The following is a 21,698-nucleotide window of genomic DNA, read 5'->3' as shown; positions in this document are numbered from 1 at the left end:
AAGTAGTAGTAGTAGTAGTGGATCTGTGCTAGGACCGCTGCTTTTTAACATATTTATGAATGACTTAGAAACAGGAAAAACAAGTGAGGTGATCAAATTTGTTGACGACACAGTTATTCAAAGTTGTTAAATCACGAGAAATGGCTAGAGGACCTTACAAGACAGGGACACTGGGCATCCAAATGGCAGATAACATTTAATGTGAGCAAGTTCAAAGCAATATATATAGATCGAAAAAGGAATCCAAACTATAGTTGCATAATGCAAGGTTCCACATTAGGAATCACTGCTCAGGAAAAAGAATCTAGGTGTCATTGTTGATGATACATTGAAATTCTCTGTTCAGTGTTCAACAGCAGCAGCTAAGAGAGGAAAACTGAGAATATTATAATGTCTTTGTATTGTTCCATGGTACAACTGTATCTCGAATATTGTGTGCAATTCTGGTCATTGCGTCTCAAAAAAAAAGATATAGCAGAATTAGAAAAGGTGCAGAGAAGAGCGATGAAAATGATAAAGGGGACGGGACGACTTTTCTGTGAGGAAAGGCTAATGAGACTAGGGATCTTCAGCTTGGAGAAGAGATAGCTGAGGGGAGACATGATAGAGGACTATAAAATCCTAAGTGGAGTGGAATAGGTAAATGTGAATTGCTTGTTTACTCTTTTCAAAGGTGGAAGGACTAGGGACTGCACACTGAAGCTACTAAGAACATAACCTGGACACACTGAAGGCCCATCAAGCCCAGTATCCTGTTTCCAACAGTGGCCAAACCAGGTCACAAGTACCTGGCAAGACCCCAGAATATAAAAACAGATTTTATGCTGCTTATCCTTCCTTAAGCTTGGCATTAGTTGCCAGAGAATGTGATAAACTCGGTTAGCATAGGAGGTTTTAGAACAGGTTTGGACAAGTTCCTAAAAGAAAAGTTCATAATCTATTTTTAAGTCTGATCAGTGGTCCATTCTGTGATAATTTCATGACTGAACTACTTTAATGCCTGGTACTCTGGTCAATCCAAAAGGAGTTTGTACCAGTTCCAACTAATTCAGAGTGCTGCAGCATGACTTATAGAAGGCTGCAAGTGGCATGACCCACATCACACACTTCCTGTAAAAACTACACTGGCTACCAGTACCTTACAGGGCTAAATTTAAAACTTTACGTACTTTGGCACAAAATATGCCAAAGTACATAAAGAATAAGTAGCCCTCTACAACCTTTAAGGCCTCTATGGTCCTCTCAAGGAGCATCACTGTCTGTAACCTTCACACTGGAACTTACTCCCAGAAGGGTTATGTCTAACCCAAGACCACATTACTTTAGGAATCAAGGGAAAGGCTGGCTCTTTAATATATGTGGTAACTGACTATTGACTTACTCTGCACCTGGACTAACTTGCTGTACACCCTGAGGCATATTTTCAAAGCACTTAGCCTCCCAAAGTTCCATAGAAACCTATGGAACTTAGCCTCCCAAAGTGCTTTGAAAATATGCCTCCCTGTAACTTAGATGAGTTCCTCAAAACGTTATCAACTGTAACATATAATTTGCCTTCAGTTTAGCTACCCATTTATCTATCCTAACTGACTTTGTTCTACCCATCTTGTCCCCTTCTATATATCTCAACTGCACATGCCACTCAGCTACGTAGTAAGATATTTCATTGTATTGTACAAACAGCATTAGTATCATGTCTATGTTATTTGAATGTTCTAATGTGTGCCTGTTAGGTGTTTCATTGGTACTATGCTGATATCCTATTATATCTCTGTTATTTGAATGTTCTTTCTCGCTGTCTATTATGGTATCATTTATATTGTACTGACATTTACCATATTTCTGTTGTATGGTTGTTCTACAATGCTGTTAAATGTGTATATTTCTGATACTCTATCATGTTAGTCCTATTACTAGGCTTCAGTTTGCAATGTACTTATATACTTAATTGTGTTAAGAGAATGGATTTGAACAATGACAAAATTATCTTGCGACTATTCCAGTTTTGCATTAAAACAAATTTTTGCACAAGGGGGTCCTACATGCGTACCCGGTAGCCTCCTTCGTTGATATAATTTCACTAATTATCAAGTATATTAATAGAATCTCTCTTCAGCCCATATTCTGATTTTAGGACATACTCATCCTCTGCAATGACTGGGAACCTTCTGTGTTTGCATTTTGAAGAGTCTGCGTGGCCACAGTGGGGGTCTGCTCTGGTACGATTGTTTTCTCTGATGCGACTGTTTTATGGATTAGGCCATTTAGAGAATATAGAATATGCAGAGAATCCAGGAGAATGGGACTCAGAAGAGATTCCAAGCAGCTAATGGGAGATCCCAGAATGAACCAGGGAATCTAGAAAGCCCTTTATTGTTTATTAACATTTGGAAATAGTATACCTCCTCGCTTTATGTGATCACCGTGGTTTACAAAATTAAAGCAACAGATTAAAAAGAAAAAAATGCCATTTAAAATAGGATAGACCTATAACACTCATTCTTGAACAGTATTACAATAGACAGTACAAAAAAAATGTGTGTGTGATCTATCAGATGCACTGTGATAAATCTCCCCTCCCAGGATATCAGGTACCCCAAATGCCTGAACATGGGATGGGACCTACAGAAAACTCCGTGTAGCCAACACAAGAACCATGAGTAGGATTGCCACCTGACCCTATGTCATAAGGAATAAGCCCTGTTGTATACATACACTTGTAATTTTGATTTTCTTGGGAAAATCAGTGGAACAATCAGAATTATAAGTCTGTGCATGCAATAGAATAAAACCAAGACATGTTGTCGGGTGGCAACCCTCACAAAGGGAAAGTCCTCAAGGTACCAGAAGAGGGTACAGCATCTATTCTTGCAGCCTACACTGTGAACCTTGCATTAGTAATCACACATCTAGATTATTGTAATTCTCTTTTGTGTTAATGTAACTGAAACGTCTCTAGCTCATATAGAATACAGAAATTAATAACCAATAGAAAAAAATTCAATTAAGTGTCACTTTTTCTTCCTGAAGGACACTGGCTGCCTATCACAGCAAAAATTACCTTCAGAATTCTAACATTAGTCTATAAGACTCAGCTCACAGGTAGACCTCTTTTTTAAATAACAACTACTAATATCAAACTTGCCCCAAGATCACTTCATCAAAATCTCTTAGTTATACCTTCATTACCCTGTTCAACATTCCATTTTCAGTGTGGGTGGCCCAACATTGTCCCTCTAGAGAACTAATTTTAAAACGTATCTATTTCAAGATGTGTTTGATATCTCGGACCTTGTGTCTCGGCAGCTGGATGGACAGGACCTATGACACTGGGAACAGCACAATCCCTACAGTTGCTGTACTCTGTATACTCGTAAAAGTATTAGAATTGTAATTGTATTGTAGTTACCTCTATTGCCTCTAATTGTATTGCCTCTATCCACAGCTATAATTTTCTATAGTTATATTATTGTAAACCACTGAGATGAATAATTAATCAGTGGTATATCAAGTGGAAATAAACTTGGAAACTTGGGGATACATAGGAATATGTATAAAAAGAAATTTAGGACTATTGGCACCATGTAAGTCTAAGGGCCCTGTTTACTAAGGTGCGCTAGCGTTTTTAGCGTGCACTAATCGCTAAACACGCCCATATATTTCTATGGGCATCTCTAGTTGTCCTGTTCCGGTGATTGGTGAGCCCTTAGGTTCCCTGAGGCCCGGTGAGACCTCAGAGGACCGCCGCGCACCCCGAATCTTCACCCGCGGCGACCGCCGTTCACCGAGGGTTGAGCCCCCAGCTGCAGGCGGCCAGCAGGACTGCTGGAACCGCGGGGTGACGGCCGGCCTGGCTGGTAGTCAGCAACACAGTCTCTGAAGGGCAGCTAGCAAGGACGGCTAGCACTAAAGAGGAACACAATCCCTGAAGGTGGCTAGCAAGGACGGCTAGCTGGAAGAGGAACACAGTCTCTGAAGGTGGCTAGCAAGGACGGCTAGCTGGAAGAGGAACACAGTCGCTGAAGGTGGCTAGCAAGGGCGGCTAGCTGGAAGAGGAACACAGTCTCTGAAGGTGGCTAGCAAGGACGGCTAGCTGGAAGAGGAACACAGTCTCTGAAGGTGGCTAGCAAGGACGGCTAGCTTGAAGAGGAACACAGTCTCTGAAGGTGGCTAGCAAGGACGGATAGCTTGAAGAGGAACACAGTCTCTGAAGGTGGCTAGCAAGGACGGCTAGCTTGAAGAGGAACACAGTCTCTGAAGGTGGCTAGCAAGGACGGCTAGCTTGAAGAGGAACACAGTCTCTGAAGGTGGCTAGCAAGGACGGCTAGCTTGAAGAGGAACACAGTCTCTGAAGGTGGCTAGCAAGGGCGGCTAGCTGGAAGAGGAACACAGTCTCTGAAGGTGGCTAGCAAGGACGGCTAGCTGGAAGAGGAACACAGTCTCTGAAGGTGGCTAGCAAGGACGGCTAGCTTGAAGAGGAACACAGTCTCTGAAGGTGGCTAGCAAGGACGGCTAGCTGGAAGAGGAACACAGTCTCTGAAGGTGGCTAGCAAGGACGGCTAGCTGGAAGAGGAACACAGTCTCTGAAGGTCAACACTTCCTGATCCACTGCGTCGGATTCTGACATTCGAAACGGAAGCACTGGGCTCTTCCCGTTCCGTTGCTTAAATCTCCCGCCAGTCCATCCCCTCTCAACAGCTGGAGCCAATCCCCCCGGCCTAGACAGGCAAGGGACGCCTGGATTGGCCAGCCTGCCTGGCAGGCGGAGTCTCCCCATCAATGCGCCAATCCGGCGCGAGTAGGCGGAGCTGGCTCGCCGGTCCGCCCCAGAGCAGGGAGACGACGACGCCGGCGCCGCCATCTTGGCCGGTGTATCCCCCTCTCCGAGGCCAGCGCTCGCTCCAGCGGATCGCCGGCCTCGGACCGACCCGCGGCAGCGCCGGCCCCATCGGCAGCTTGTCTTCGTCGCGCTGGCTCCCGCGGGCTCCGTTGACCCTCGCTCCCCGCTGCGGGAGCCCAGGTAAGGGCCCGGGACGGGACACTAGTGTTAGCACGCACTAAAAACGCTAGCACGCCTAGAGCACAGTTTAGTAAAGCTTTCATGTAGGAGGTAAGGGGGAGAAAGAAACTGAACCTACTCTAAAGAAGTTGTAACTATGAGAACAAAAAAACAGAGAGTAGAATCAATGTGGCAAACACCAAAAGCTTATTATGTCCTTATAAGAAAACATCAAACATATAAATGGCGAGTGTCGTACTCACTCGCAAATGCGCAGTAGAGACCCTCTCTGCCCCGCCCCCCGCGTCAATACGTTATGATGGGGGCGGAACAGAGAGGGTCTGTACTGCGCATTTGCGAGGGACGAAACCGCCGTCGCTAACGCTCCCCCCACCCTCCACCCGGCCGGACCCTCGCTCCGCTATTGAGCTGCCGTCCTTCCTTCTTCTTCTCTGCCTGTGTCCCGCCCTCGACGACGTTAGATCACACGAGGACGGGACACAGGCAGAGAAGAAGAAGGAAGGCTGACGGCAGCTCAGCAGAGCTGTGTGCTGCGTTCCCTCGCTGTTTCAATAGCAGAGCGAGGGCCGGGGCCAGATGGAGGGGTGGCGGCGACTCGGGGGGGCGAGCTCGGCAGCGGGGGGGCCTTGCAGCGGTGACGGGAAGGGGCTTTCAACCCCCCCCTTTCCTATACTAGCCCGTTTTTACGGGCTCAACGGCTAGTATATCATAAATGAATAAAAGAAGAGAACAAAAGGGCATCAGAATATCATATTAGGAGGCCATTGGATCTCATAGCCCCAGCTATTTCAGGTCTTTAGTCTCTTATCTCAATTCTTGTATGAGCTAACAAGCTCCAAGCAACTAACTTTGTTTCTTATTATTTAAATATTAAAAGTACATAGAAAGCTTCCTTGACACCTTACAATCAAGAAACCAAATATAAATCAAAGTGATCACTTTTCTGCCGCCGCAGAGTCTGTGCTATAGCAACATTGTTTCACCTGATGCCCACAATATAGTACAATGGCGTTCCAATCAATGAGACCTGCTTCCGGGGTTGTTAACTGGATCACTGTGAATATCTTCAAAATGACGAACCCGCCACTCTCCAAAACAATGGCTCTATTTTATAAAGGCACATAGCCCCAATATCGCACAAATCTCACAAATTTATACACGCTGCTACTCTTTGGAGCAGTTCTATAACTGGGCACTCCATTGTAGGTGCCCCGATGCTGCATAGTGAGATTCTATTCTATAATGGCATCCTGGCACCCAGATTCCATTATAGAGTACTAGCGTAAACTAGGACTGCTGCACCTTACATTTACACGCCCACCATTACACCAGCCATAAATTGCTGTTGCATAAATGCAGCAAGAGCACATGTAGCTTATATTATTGTGTAAGTTGCGCATGTAAGTGGAAGACATAGCTATGATCTGCTGCCTTGCATTTACATGCTATGCCACTTACGCATGCCCTTACAGAATAGCGCTTAGTCGCTTTGCTGGTGATTACGCGTTTAAATGTACTCGTATAGCAAAAGTGCTAGTATTCTGTAAATTGCCCTTTATGGGGGTAGTTCTCAAAAGGATGCCTAAAGTTAGATGCCAGGATAATGCACGCGCCATTATGCAAACTAGCGTAAGTCATTTTTTATGTACATAACTTTAGACATCCTCATGCAAGGTCATTAACAGGCATAAGGGAGCGCCTGTAACTGAAAGTATTCTATTACCTGCACATGCTAATCCTGGGCACACCCCTGAATCACCCATGCCCCTCTAAGGTCTATAACCACCTCCCCCTTTGTAGGTACGCACACTAGATTTTGTGTGCGTTGTTTGTAGAATACCAACTAAGAGCAGTTACACACGTAACTGCGAATTAGAGGCACTTAGTGCCAATTAATACCCATAATAACCTGTGATTGGTTGTTAAGGCCAATTAGCAACTAATTAAACAAATTACACACATAAATGCCCTTATTCTATTTGTGTGCTAAGTGTTCATTTGTGCATACAGGTTTATAGGGGGTAAATGTACACCCATGTATTTTATAAAATGCACATGTAGATTGTAACTCCATCTCTGCTCTGCCCAAATTATGCCCCTAGAAATACTTACATATGGTGCACATAAAAGTATGCACAATCTTTTCTGTGTGTATGCTTATATGCACATTTGTTTTTGCAATTTTATATAAGCCCTATCCACAGGTAAAAACAAGCTTTTACCCATAGAAAATGTTTTATTACCTCATTACATGTAGGGGAAAGTCCTTCCAGTCTTCCATTTTTTTTTCTTCAGAGAAAGGAAGAGACAAGAACTAAGAAATGTGCAGAAGCAACCAGTTACAGATCAAGTCCAGGCTACACTATCCAAGCCAGTGCCAGAGAAGAAAGAGATGCAGAAGAAGGCACAAGTCCAAGAACAATTGGCCCACATTCACACTGAGAACATCAAGGTGAAAAACTAATTTCAAAGATTAATCCAATATCTTGTATACCTGAAAGATCATGACTTCCTTCAGGGGTGGAGGACTACTACTACTACTATTTAGCATTTCTATAGCGCTACAAGGCATACGCAGCGCTGCACAAACATAGAAGAAAGACAGTCCCTGCTCAAAGAGCTTACAATCTAATAGACAAAAAATAAATAAAGTAAGCAAATCAAATCAATTAATGTGAATGGGAAGGAAGAGAGGAGGGTAGGTGGAGGCGAGTGGTTACAAGTGGTTACTAGTCAAAAGCAATGTTAAAGAGGTGGGCTTTCAGTCTAGATTTAAAGGTGGCCAAGGATGGGGAGGAGAGGAGGGCAGTTCAGTTTCTGACTGCATCAGGGGCGGACTGACCATTTGGACAACCGGGCAGTGCCCAAGGGCCCGGAGGCTCCAGGGCACCCAGAGGCTCTGCCTGGTTGCCGTTGCCCGCCGCTACCACTGCTGCTGCCTGCACACTGCCACTGCATGTGTCCTATATCAGCTCCGCGGTTTAAAATGGTGACTGTGAACTCTCGCGAGACTGCCATGAGAGGTCACAGACGCCATTTTAAACTGTGGAGCTGCCGAAGGCAGCAGCGGCGGCACATTCAGCAGCAGCAGGGATGGAAGAAGGTAGGATAGGAGGATCGGAGGACACGCTGCTGTACATGGAGGAAGGTAAGGGCTGCGGGGATGGTGGTAGCGGGGGGGGGGGGGGGGGGGGGGGGGGGGCCCAGAGTACTCTCAGTCAGCCCCTGGACTGCATGTTTGTTTCTATTTTGTGGTTACCTGTTCAGTAGTGGGTAATAGTCTGGGTTCTGCATGTGTGACTGAGGTAAAGGTTCTGCTAGTGTGCAATATCTGTGAAGATCTGTAGCAGTCCAGGTCCAGCTTATTCTACTTTCTCAGTAGAAGGTGTGTTGGTGCTTTAGGGCCTGGCATAACATTTACAGTTCTGTCTTTTCATAGGTAGCATTGTTACATTTGAGTCTTGTGAGTTAGGGTTGTTATGGTGTGGTAAGTTTGGTATGCATGTTCTGAGTGTCTTTGCAATGTTGTGTAGTATTTTGTGAAGTGCCTGCCAGTGGAAGGAGCATTGCTGTTCCTGAGGTGACATCACAATGTGAATATTTTTTGTGTGTTTCGAATTGTAAGTAGAAGGTCCTGGTGCAGGAATTGGCAGTATGTAGTGGGTGGTACAGAACTGGAGGTTCAGGGTTTATATTGTGATTCAGTCCACTCCTGTAGAGAAACTAGACTTCACTCCCATATAGAATGATGTTATCAGTTATAATCCATGGGCGTAGACTGGGGGGGGGGGCAATGCCCCCTCAAACGACAACGACATGTCGACTGGCACCAGTAGTAAAAAAAAAACAAAAAAAACCAAGCAGGCACGCACTCGTCTCCGTCCGCTTCGCTTCCCTGCCCTCTCTGCGTCCTGCCCGAAAGGAAATGACATCAGAGGAAGGCGGGACGCAGACAGAGAGGGCAGGGAAGCGAAGCGGACGGAGACGAGCATATCTACCCCCTCTCTTCCTCCCTCCCTCCGGCGCAGGCAGCAGTCTTCTTCAGCTTTTCTGTGTTCCTGGCAGCGGTAGCGACGTACACGCTGCCTTCGGCTGTGCCCCGAAGCCTTCTCTTCAAGTTCCTGTTCCGGAACAGGAACTTGAAGAGAAGGCTTCGGGGGCAGACCGAAGGCAGCGTGTACGTCGCTACCGCTGCCAGGAACACAGAAAAGCTGAAGAAGACTGCTGCCTGCGCCGGAGGGAGGGAGGAAGAGAGGAGGTAAACAAAGTCACGATCCTGGAGCTCGCGCGGGGGGCAGCAGAGGGAAGATGGATGGGACTGGGAGAGGAGGTGAGCAGAGGGAAGGAGCAGGAGATGGATGGGACTGGGAGGGGTGGGGAGCAGAGGGAAGGAGCAGGAGATGGATGGGACTGGGAGAGGAGGGGAGCAGAAGGAAGGATCAGGAGATGGATGGGACTGGGAGGGGTGGGGAGCAGAGGGAGGAGCAGGAGATGGATGGGACTGGGAGGGGTGGGGAGCAGAGGGAAGGAGCAGGAGATGGATGGGACTGGGAGGGGTGGGGAGCAGAGGGAAAGAGCAGGAGATGGATGGGACTGGGAGGGGTGGGGAGCAGAGGGAAGGAGCAAGAGATGGATGGGACTGGGAGGGGTGGGGAGCAGAGGGAAGGAGCAGGAGATGGATGGGACTGGGAGGGGTGGGGAGCAGAGGGAAGGAGCAAGAGATGGATGGGACTGGGAGGGGTGGGGAGCAGAGGGAAAGAGCAGGAGATGGATGGGACTGGGAGGGGTGGGGAGCAGAGGGAAGGAGCAAGAGATGGATGGGACTGGGAGAGGAGGTGAGCAGAGGGAAGGAGCAGGAGATGGATGGGACTGGGAAGGGTGGGGAGCAGAGGGATGCCTACTGGAAAGAAGACACTGCATAAAACAGAAGACACTGGGACCAAAGCGAATAGAAAAACTAAATGATCAGACAACAAAGGTAGAAAAAAGTATTTTATTCAGAATTTATTAATTGAAATATGTCAGCTTTTTGAAATGTGCATCTGTGATATTTTGCCTGTAAATTTCAATTTTTCTGGTATTGCTGCATGCTGAGTCTGACTTCTTGAAAGAAGGAAGGAAGGGAGAAAGAGCTGGCTTGATATCTCATACATATTCATTATGGTTATTTCCCAAAAAAGCCAGCTCTTTTTCCCTTCCTTCCTCCATATTAGCATATCATTTGCATATATACATATATGCAAATGAATATACTAATATGCTCCGCCCCCGTCTTTGCCCCCCCCCCCCCCCCCCCAAAATGAAACAGTCAAACTACGCCTATGTTATAATCGTAGTTTTACTAGGCGGTTGAAACTGGCTAGGAGAGTTTCTTTATGCATATAGAAGGTCCTGGGACTATTTTGTACTCATAGATAATTTGATGTTGGAAGCAGGCCAAGATTTGGTGGGCATGATGTGTAGAAATGTCACTTTGACTTGCCCCTATTTCATACCTAGCTTACCCCCCTGCTGGCACCCCAAATATTTCTGTTCAGAGTTGCCACTGGAATCGATTCATTGTAGAAACTGACCAAGGGAAACTGTTCAGATCAGACTTTTATTGTTCCTGTCCTTGGCTTCATCTCATGCACTGCTTCCTGATTCACCTAGCTGGGATGGGGGTTCAAAAACAAAAAGCAAGCATCTGGAATTTCAGTTTAAAAAAAAAAAGCCCAGAATGGGGAGAAAATACCTTTTGAAAAAAAGTTCTTTTCATGTCATAAATTTGGATGATGCTACACTCTACCCCCATAGGGAAGCAGTTCACCCTATCTAAATATGTGATGAGATAGCTAGGTTGAATTTCTCTTTTCAGAGGGCTTCATTGCACAGACTGTGTTTCTTTGTTTATTTCACAAATCACTCCTGTTGTGCAGATTTTCAGTTAAACAGGCACTGCTGTAGGTTAATCCATTTGGATAGGAAATGCAAAAATTATGCCCTTGTTCTGGTTACCTCAAAAATAAGTGGGCCACTTGTGGACATTTTCTCCTCATCTCACATTTTTGATGGCTTAGAGCACACATAATAAGCAAACTGAGGATAGGAAATGTGATGCGTTACTGCTTCTTCATCACATGAAGTGTCTGTGAAAGAAGGTTAAAAGGATGCAGCCACATGCTTTGCTATTCTAAGAAAATCATTCCCTGTGACACATCTGATTAGCTTCAGGGAGATCTTCATTTGTCAGGAAATAAGGGAGCCTGCATTTCCACATTTCATTGTTATTCCTAACCTGTCTGTCTGTCTTCAAACTAATATATCAGAGGTTGATTGATCATGGAAGGTAAGTAGCTATTCTGCACATGAAAAACAGTTGGAGCTTAATACAAATCAGAAAAAATGTCTTTGTTCAGAGTTGGAAGGGAAAATTAATCGGAATGGTTCTCATAGCACTAGGGGTTCTTTCTCTTATCCATTGTGTCCACTGAAATATCTGGAGGTTTCTTCATTAACTCTGGAGTTAGTTCTATAGTATATTATGGAATCTTACTATAATATAAAAGGAAGATTATTTGTTCAGGTGATAGTTGTCCACTATTGCTGCTCTTTGTACCTGTATAGGAGGATGGTAGAGAGTATCCTGCTGTGCTTTATGGGTGTGCTGCCACTGTTTTACAGAGATGATTTGTTTGGGTGATCTCATTAGGAAGTAAGAGGAACATTTTTTTACAACAAGAGTTAATTTGGTATTTTCATCAACAAATAAAAGTCTTCAACTCTGTGGTTAAAATGTCAATCATTTTTCCAGGTCCTTGCCAAACTAACATATTCACACCAGATATATTTACAGGACATTTACAATAGATCAGTGGTGGGCAACCGCTACTTAATTTTGTTCGGCCCCTGAGACCATGGGAAGTATACATAGAACAGCTTAGAAAAACGTCTGAAAAATAGGTTTTGAAAATGCTGATTTGGACATTTTTGTAATAAAAACATCCAAATGCTGCTTTTTGCCACTTTTTAGATGTTTTTTCTCTTTTGAAAATGAGCCCCTTAGTGGAAATAGAAAAGGTAGAGAGAAGGACGACAAAAATGATAAAGGGGATGGGATGACTTCCCTATGAGGAAAGACTAAAGTGTTTAGAGCTCTTCAGCTTGGAGAAAAGATGGCTGAGGAGAGAAATGATAGAGGTCTATACAATAATGAGTGGAGTGAAACGGGTAGAAGTGAATTGCTTGTTTACTCTTTCCAAAAATACTAGGACTAGGGGGCACGCAATGAAGCTACAAAGTAGTACATTTAAAACAAATCAGAGAAAATATTTCTTTACTCAACATGTAATTAAACTCTGGAATTCTTTGCCAGAGAATGTAGTAAAAGTGGTGAGCTTAGTTGGGTTTAAAAAAGGTTTGGATAGCTTTCTAAAAGAAAAGTCCATAAGCCATTATTTAAATGGACTTGGGGAAAATCCACTGCTTATTTCTAGGATAAGCAGCATAAAATGTATTGTACTGTTATGGGATCTTGCCAGGTACTTGTAACTTGGATTGGCCACTGTTGGAAACAGGATGCTGGACTTGATGGACCTTCGGTCTGTCCCAGTATGGCAACACTTATGTACTAATTTTGCAGATTCTTTCAGTAGAAATCCTCCCAAAATATGATCTAAAAAATTCATGGCCTCATATTCTGTACTCAGATCCTGTTCCCATTTATGAACTGTAAGTTAAAAAGGGAATCACTGAACCTTATTTATGATGTATTTCTAAAATTTCCCAATCATTCCTTTTATAACCCAGTCTAATTCCCAAAGAGTCACATTTAATTGCTTTCATTTACTATGTTACTATGTTGCAACCCTGTGCTCTGTTGATACAGCAATGTAGTGGCATAGTGAGAAATCTGATAGTATCAAAACAAATCTAAGGGCTGTAATCTATAGTAGACTTGCAACACATCAGATAGTATATGGGTCTTATCTTCTGTGTATAATTGTTTTAGTTGTCTGAGGCCTTTATGATACCAATGATTAAATCCAATTCTCTCCATGATCCCCCACAAAGAGAGATATGAAGTATATCACTCACAGCATAACTTCCTCCACGCCCAGCGCACCAATTTAAATAGAAAATTATGTATTATAGGAGGTGATAACTGACGACCATGAGTGTGTAATATATGTAGGACAAGTTGTAAGATTACCATATTGCTTTTCCTGCTCAAGATTATAAAAAAAATCGATCCAATCCTGGGCCTGATGAAGCAGACATGCCTCATGATAGCACTGAAGATCAGGCAATCCAAGGCCTCCATTCTTTAATACAGATAGCAAGGCAAATCACATACAGGAATGTCCCTCTGCCATAAAAATCTATTTAGCATTTTGTTCCAGAGCTTAATATCTCCCATGCACAAAATAATTGGAAGGTGTTATAACACAAAAAACCATTTAGGCAACAAGATCATTTTTACCACTTTAACCCATTCAAATAATGGTAAGGGATAATCATGTCAAGCAATAAGCATGTGAGACATATCCAGGCTTATTTTCGAAAGAGAAGGGCGCCCATCTTTCGACACAAATCGGAAGATGGGCGTCCTTCTCCCAGGGTCGCCTAAATCGGCATAATCGAAAGCCAATTTTGGGCGCCCTCAACTGCTTTCCGTCGCGTGGACGACCAAAGTTCACAGGGGCGTGTTGGAAACATAGCAAAGGCGGGACTGGGGCGTGCTTAACACATGGGCGTCCTCGGCCGATAATGGAAAAAAGAAGGGCGTCCCTGACGAGCACTTGACCGACATTACTTGGTCCATTTTTTCTTGTGAGCAAGCCTTCACCCCTTAGGGCTATGGTAGTGTTGTACAGTTGTGGGGAGCGTGTTTTGGGGGGCTCAGTACCCAAGGTAAGGGTGCTATGCCCCTGGGAGGAATTTGTGATGTCCACTGCAGTGATGCCCGGTTGGTGTCCTGGCATGTGAGGGGGACCAGTGCACTACGAATGCTGGCTCATCCCACGACCAAATGGCTTGGATTTGGTCGTTTCTGAGATGGGCGTACTCGGTTTCCATTATCGCTGAAAACCGGGGATGACCATCTCTAAGGTCGACCTAAATGTTGAGATTTGGGTGTCCCCGACCGTACTATCGAAATGAAAGATGGACGCCAATCTTGTTTCGATAATACGGGTTTCCCTGCCCCTTCGCGAGGACGTTCTGCGAGGACACCCTCAGGAAAACTTGGGTGCCCCATTCGATTATGCCCCTCATCTTGTAACAGGGGATGCTATATTTAACTGATAAGTTACATGGAATTTCAGTCCCAAATATTTAATGTGATGTGTAGCCCAGGATAAGGGAAGGGTGCCCTGCCAACTATGCTTAACGTTTGCAGTGATACCTGACATCATAGATTTATCCACAATCCAGTGAACTCAACCAAAATTCTCCAAATGCTCCAGAACTCTAGGAAGCACCTCCTGAGAATTCCAGAGAGCCACCGGCAGGTCATCAGCAAATGCTGTTTTAAATTTTAAATCATCCACCCTAAGTCACTGGAGCTTCAGATCTTGTAAGAATCGTTGCACTAAGAGCGCCATACATAATACAAAAAGGAGTGTGGAGAGAGGACAACCCTACCGCATTCCATGGAAAATGGGCAGACACTAATACATTAGTCAAAACTCTTGCTGTAGGGTTATTATACAATACTTGAATCCAATTAAGAATTTGACATTCAAAGCCAAATATATCCAGCAGACACCACAAATATTTCCAAGGCACTAAATCAAATGCTTTCTCAATATCAAATTTCATAAAAGCACCTTTACGGCACAAATTCTGTGTTTCTTGGATCACTACTATAAGGCTGTGCACATTACTACTACTACTACTACTTAACATTTCTAAAGCGCTACTAGGGTTACGCAGCTCTGTACAATTTAACATAGAAGGATAGTCCCTGCTCAAAGAGCTTACAATCTAAAGGACACGTGAGCAGTCAGTCTGATAGGGGCAGTCAAAGCATTTCTAGCATATACAAAGCTCACTTATAATGGACTCACTAACTGAAGGAGAACAGTAGCCAATCTATTTGCTGTCACTTTGGGATACATTTTTGGATCTACATTTATTAAAGAAATCATCCTGTAGGACTCCACCAGAGCAGGATCCCTCTCCGGCTTCATTAGTAAATGCGTGGAAGGGCCCTCTGTCAGCCGAGCCCTCAAGGACTGCAGATAAAGTGGGAATCACATGGGGCCCCAGAGTTTTGTAAAATTCTATTAGCAAACCATCCAGCCCGAGCATCTTTTGAATTGCCACCTGTCCTATGGCTTGTGCAATTTCTGTCCCAGTCTATGAGGCATTAAGTTTAAGCAAACACTCTGAAAATAATCAGGTAAGCACATCTGATGGGGAAAAAAGAGGCCTTGTGTATTGCATTATCAGGATGAACTCTGTAAAACATTTATAGTAGGTCCCTGATTCATTTCTAAATGTATGCGTACCTATTGCTGTTGGCCCTTCTGAGCAAGAGGAATAAGCTGGCCAAGCAGGCACCTAATATATTACTGAAACAAAAAAAATTATGTTTGCCTTAAAGCAATGTAATAAGCATTTTGACAGTGAAGAAGTTCATTAAATAAGATTACTGTCCAGAATTGTTCTTTAGTACTGGCAATCATGACCTTTGCTAATTTACTCTTGGCATATTGGAGCTCCCTTGTAACTAACTACATTTCTTTATTTTGCCGTTTAGTTTTGGTGGTTTTATGTGTAATTATTGTGCCAGCCGAAGCAGTCTCCCAAAACAAATTCGGCCTATCACAGCTGTTGTTTATAATTGTTGACATTCAGGCCCTTTCTCAAGACCACTGGGCATGCACCACTACCAAGTATCTCAGCTATCAAAGTGCCAGTGGATGAGAAGTGGAGTATGTCAGAGATTTACTAAGGCTCCTATCTCCATATCTAACACGTTAGGAAACAGACGATTGGTGAATATGAGATAATTTAAATGACTTTGAGTGGGATGAGCCCTGAACACATGGATGTATTCCTTTCAAAGGGATGTAATATCTGCCAAATAATAATCCCAGTGTCCTGCATAAACAAGTGTCCATCCACTTTCTTTGCTACCTGTCGATTGGCCTTAATAACTGTATCCAGTTGAGGATCAGCAACACTATTACAATCCCCTTCCTCCTGCCGATAATCTAATCCTCCCTGAGAGATCCATAAGTGCTCACACTAATTGGTCAGCAAAACTCCCTTCTGAGACATTAGGAGCAGAAGCAGAGACCAGCACCAGTTGTTTCCCATATAATTCCCCTTGTACTATATAACCCATTTGCCCTCCCAATCTACAAGAACTTTCTGCTCCACAAAAGAAGCAACCTATGAATTAATATGGCCATCCCAGCTCACTGACTAACAGAATAAGTTGAAAAATAACAATTCACCCATTCTTGTTTCGATTTACCATGCTCAACTGTTGAAAGGTATGTCTCTTGGAGCAGTGCCACTCCTGTCTGTATTCTTCGCAATGCTGTTAATACATTTTTCATTTAATAAGGGAACCAAGGCCCTCTACATTCCAAGTTACAATCTTGTCAGGACGAATCATGACGTATATCCACAGATATATGCAAATATAGATGCTGGGAAAAGAGCAACAAAAACTGTCACAAGAACAGTTAGATTGGTTAACCCTAAGTAAACAGGGATCCTTATATGTGAACATTCCCATCCACCCCGTTTCCCAGCATTATACCAGCTAAACTAGCTACCCCCATCTTATCCTAACCCATCAACAAAGAAAAGGAAGGCTATAGCTCTAGGGTCCTGCTTCCAGGGTTTGTTATATAACAATAAAATAATAAATCCAACCTCATCCCAAGCCATCCACTAATAAGGAAATGCAGATAATTACATTATACAGTAATTTAAGGAGAGAAATAAATAAAGGAAAAGGGGAAGGGAAGGGAAAAGAAAGAGAACAACATCATATGAAACTGTCATATAGAACTGAAAAATCTCACATTAGAGTGAAAAGTGTGGAAGAAATTTTTTAAATGTGATCATGAATTTTAAAGAGTTTCAGAAGAATGATGCTTCAGTCTCTTCCCCCCCCCCCCCCCCCCCCCCCCCCGGATACATGCCATCATGGAGTAAGTCATCTAGTGGTTTATGGGAGCCCGATGTACAGGCAACCTCCAATACCAAATCTGCACTGGCAAAGGCTTTCTGCTAAGATTTTAAGATGTTACACTGTACCATGCCCAGTAAATTGCAAACAAAAATGGGGAATGCCAGCAATAGTTCACAGCCTCTTTGCACCAATGATCTGTTATCTGTCAAAGTTCTTTGTGATGTTGCAGAGTCAGAGGAGAAATATCATTGTAGATGTCTATCTGGGAGCCCTGGGGATCAGCCACCTAGGTGGAGAAACTGGATCTGCTACAGGCGAACCTATATGGGAACCCTGCCATTCTGTTGCCTATTTTACACACTTAATTGATAATCATGTCTTTGATGTCTGTTCATCTGTCCAATTTAGATTGTAAGCTCTGTTGAGCAGGGACTGTCTTTTCATGTTGATTTGTACAGCGCTGCATAAGTCTAGTAGCGCTATAGAAATGTTTAATAGTAGTAGTAGTAGTGATGCTATATGTATGGAGGCAAGCCACAATATTGCATGGGAAATTACCCACCTAGGTCCTAGTGCTCAATGGGCCCTTTCACTTATATGAGCCAGTCTATTTGTTGGCCTTCAGGTCTGTGAGCTAATATAGTAGCACGAATTTTTGGACAGTAACTTCAGTTTTCGTCACCATCTGGCTCCAGAACCCTCTGCAGCTGCAAATTGTTCTGTTGTGATCTATTTTCAAGATCTTCCATTTTGTCAACAAGCAGTTCCCTTGTTTGATCAAATTTCTGCGTGCTCAGCTGGTTTATCTAAAGAGCTCTCCTCATCAGTAGAGCCTCTTCCATATGCAGACCCAGATCACTGAGGTCTGAACATAAGTCCTGTAGGAGGAGCTCTTTAAATTCAGCCGTGCTAGTCAATACTTTGGCTTTTAATTCATTTTAAAATGGCCAAATACCTCATACAGCTCTGTCTTCATGATAGATCCCAGAGCGAGGCATCAATCTCACATGGCTAAGCTCTAACAATTTGATGTCAGCCAATTCTGCTGTCAGACATTTCCTCCATATTGTCTCCACGATGCTCCCCTACAGTATCTCAAACCACTCCCGAGAAAAAGGTCTTAATACCTCCAGATTTCTTACCCAGCATCATTGAGAGTAATCTGCTGCTACACAATTCATTCAACTGTGTTGCAAAGCAAAGAATCACGACCCAGGGTGGGCCTTTGGTCTGCAGCTGAGTTGATGCTACCTAGCCAACCTGACTGGAGGCAGGTGAGACACCTGGGCAAGGCTGGACTGAAGACAGGACTGGAGCAAAGCAGGAAGCAGGGCAGGAACAAGCCTGGAACATGGAGCAGGGCAAGAACAAGACACAGGCAGGAACAGGAGACAAACTGGAATAAGGCTGCAGCACACACTAGACAACTGTAGGAGACCTGTTGCAAAGGTACTGACAGGGAGACAGGAACTTTGTTAAATACTATAAAACAGGAAGTGATGACATCAGCCAGTGCCTTCATGCAGAGCTATAAAGGAAGTGTTGGGTTTCCAGGAAGTCAACAGATCCTTCTGGCATGGAATGCTGCTGAAGACCACAGAGAACAGGTGAGGGGTATGACACAAAGGTAAGGGAATGTCACTTGATTTTAATTCATGCCCTTGGAGCAAAGAGATCAGCCAGCAAGCTGCCACTGACATCACTCAGAAGTCTGGCAGCATTTTCTTAAACACTGACCGCTAAGGGCAGAATAAGCCCCAGATATTCAATGCCAGCATTGAATATCCGAGGCTAATTCAACATGTGCTAGCCGCCAGAGCTTATGTGTGCTCCAGCTGATACTTAGCCAGGACCTGCATAAGGCACTTAAGCAGCTCCCAGCTGAATATCGGCCAGGACCCACAGAAGTATATGGGCCCCCTTCTGATGCCTGCTTCCCCCTCCCCCTCAGAAGCAGCAGCAGACTCCCCCCACACTGGATCCCCCTTCCTCTCCCCCACCCTACCCTCCAGAAATGCAAGCCCCCCCCCCCTCAATGTTATGAGGCTTATCTACCCATTCCACGGTGGCCAAGTGACGAAATGGGCAGGAGTGATGCCCATTCATTCCTGCCTGTACTGGCAGCCTCCCAAAAATGGCTGCCACAGCCTCTAGTGGCAGTCTCATAGTACTTGCTGTTCCAGGGATAGGGGGTGGGGGTAGGGGATCTGGTGAGGGGTCTTGCCTTGGATCTGGGGGGGTTGGAGGGGGGAGTAAGCATCGGATGAGGGGGGTCTCTGACATCATTTGAGGATGGGAGTGAGATGGAGGGGTGTCATGCTGTGCTTCCAAGGGAGGGGATCAGAAGGGGTGGGTGTACATGTTCCAAGGGGGTTGTGAGGGAGGGAGGGGGATCAGAAGGGGCAGTTGTCATGACCCAAAAGTTTAACCAGGCACTGGCCAATATTTAGACCGATGCCTAGTTGCCTTTTCCGCATAAAGTTAGGAGAGCCTTTTTTTCTGTACTAACATTATGTAGTTGCTCAGCCAGTTAGAAGATTGAAAATCTCTGCTAACCAGCTACTTTCAAACACAGCCCTAACTCCAATTCCTGCACTGCCCGTAAACTAGCCGGTTTTAGCATGGGCGGTTAGAGGGATATTCAGTGACATTGTACATTTGAGTTGCATTGAATATCCATGGTTAGTCCCAGACAGGCGATTAAATGGCTAGGAGCCTCTCCTGGCTGTTTAAATTGCTTTGAATATTGATCCCATTGTGTTTTCCCTGTCAGTCCTTAAAATCCCTATTTTTCCTTTTTGCCTATTTACAAGCTTTCTGTTTCCCAAACTCACCTGTATCCCAACTCTTCTTCCCACTTCCACTAATCTGTAGTCCTCCCCATCTGACACTTTCCTCAGTCCTCTGTCTTTTACCTACTCCCTAGTCCTCCATTTCCATTCAATATGCTCACTCTCTCTCCAGCCTTTATCTACTTCTGCCTCTCAACTCATCACCAACTCAGGCTCCTTCCCTGTTGCTCATTTTCTGCCATTTCATTCCCATCATCTGCTATCCCCTCTTCATCCCTCCTCCCCCCCATTCATAATCCCTTCTCCTGCTTCCTACATCTCTATATCCCCTCCCCCTGTCTTTCTCTTGCCCCTCCCCTTCCTCGCCAGATTTAGAGGTAGATGCACTAAACGTTTTTCATCGTTAAATGAGCCCTCAGGGAAGAATTTCCTATCCTTTCCATGCACTTAAGCCTATTTTCCGACGACAGTAGCAGCTAACGAAAACGGAATGGAGATGAGCAATTAGTGTGAAAACCCCATTGAAACGACATGCACTAACCTTTTCCGATTGCCTTTACGCAGGAAAAAGGCAGGAAAACTAACGAGAGGTCTGGACCTCTCGTTAGGACAGCTCCGTGGCAGGAAAAAGTGTTAAGTGAAAAAATAAACAAACTTTGAGCCAATCCCAGCGCATTAGCAGAGCTAAAAGCGCTGTGATTGGTCCAAAGGACCTCAGAAAACACATAAAAAATAAAAATAAAAAAGGATCGGGAGGGGGCAAGGGCGCTCATCAGGAGCGTCCTGTACGGACGGCCTTGCCCCCCCCCCCCCGCTGCTCCCCACTTTCCGCCGCTCCCCCACCCCGAAAAAGCAAACTTCTAGAAGCCCCTGCCCCCCTCCCTTCCTCACTACTCTCTCACCTCAGCTCCGCCTCCCGACATCCTCCATCCGTGCCCCGCCCCCTTTTGGGGTCGTCGCCGCCATTCCCCTCCTCCATCGGGCCCCCTTCCTCTTACCGGGCCCGTGCAGCGCCTCTCTCCTCTGTCCGAAGGCGCTGCACGGGCAAGAAGAAAGCTGAATCAGCTGATGCCTGCCTTCGCGATGGCGCGTCTTTCTTCTGCTGCGCCCGCCCCTGTCTGACGTCAGTAACCTACGTAGGTTACTGACGTCAGACAGGGGCGGGCCCAGGAGGAGAAAGACGCTCTATCGAAGCTAGGCGAAGGCAGGCATCAGCTGATTCAGCTTTCTTCTTGCCCGTGCAGCGCCTTCGGACAGAGGAGAGAGGCGCTGCACGGGCCCGGTAAGAGGAAGGGGGGCCCGATGGAGGAGGGGAATGGCGGCGATGACCCCAAAAGGGGGCGGGGCACGGACGGAGGATGTCGGGAGGCGGAGCTGAGGTGAGAGAGTAGTGAGGAAGGGAGGGGGGCAGGGGCTTCTAGAAGTTTGCTTTTTCGGGGTGGGGGAGCGGCGGAAAGTGGGGAGCAGCGGGGGGGGGGGCAAGGCCGTCTGTACAGGACGTTCCTGATGAGCGCCCTTGCCCCCTCCTGACCCTTTTTTTTTATTTTTGTTTTTATTTGGGAGCCATGTGCTTGCGATTTGACTGTGTTTTGACTGTTTGTGGCATGCGCAGAGCAGCTAACATAACGCTTGGCTGCTCTGCGCATGATTTGGGGGCCGATTAACGATGTGTATTGTGATTCTTTGATACATTGTACGTTTCACTACCGATCTCAGCATGTGTGACTTTTTTTTTTGGTGCATTTTTCGT

The 21,698-nt window shown here is 45.1% G+C and overlaps 1 protein-coding gene across 1 annotated transcript in view; it reads left to right on the top strand.

Moving 5' to 3' along the window:
• Positions 1-21,698, top strand: part of CCDC191 (coiled-coil domain containing 191) — a 212,433-nt gene that overhangs the window by 67,910 nt on the left and 122,825 nt on the right. The window contains exon 7 of the mRNA XM_030203918.1: positions 7,316-7,472. Coding sequence (XP_030059778.1) covers positions 7,316-7,472 — 157 coding nt within the window. The remainder of the gene's footprint in view (positions 1-7,315; positions 7,473-21,698) is intronic.

The sequence above is a fragment of the Microcaecilia unicolor genome, chromosome 5, assembly GCF_901765095.1.
Source record: "Microcaecilia unicolor chromosome 5, aMicUni1.1, whole genome shotgun sequence".
Classification (NCBI taxonomy): Eukaryota; Metazoa; Chordata; class Amphibia; order Gymnophiona; family Siphonopidae; genus Microcaecilia; species Microcaecilia unicolor.
Note: the sequence above shows the minus strand (reverse complement) of the source record. Positions and strands in the feature narration are given on the sequence as shown.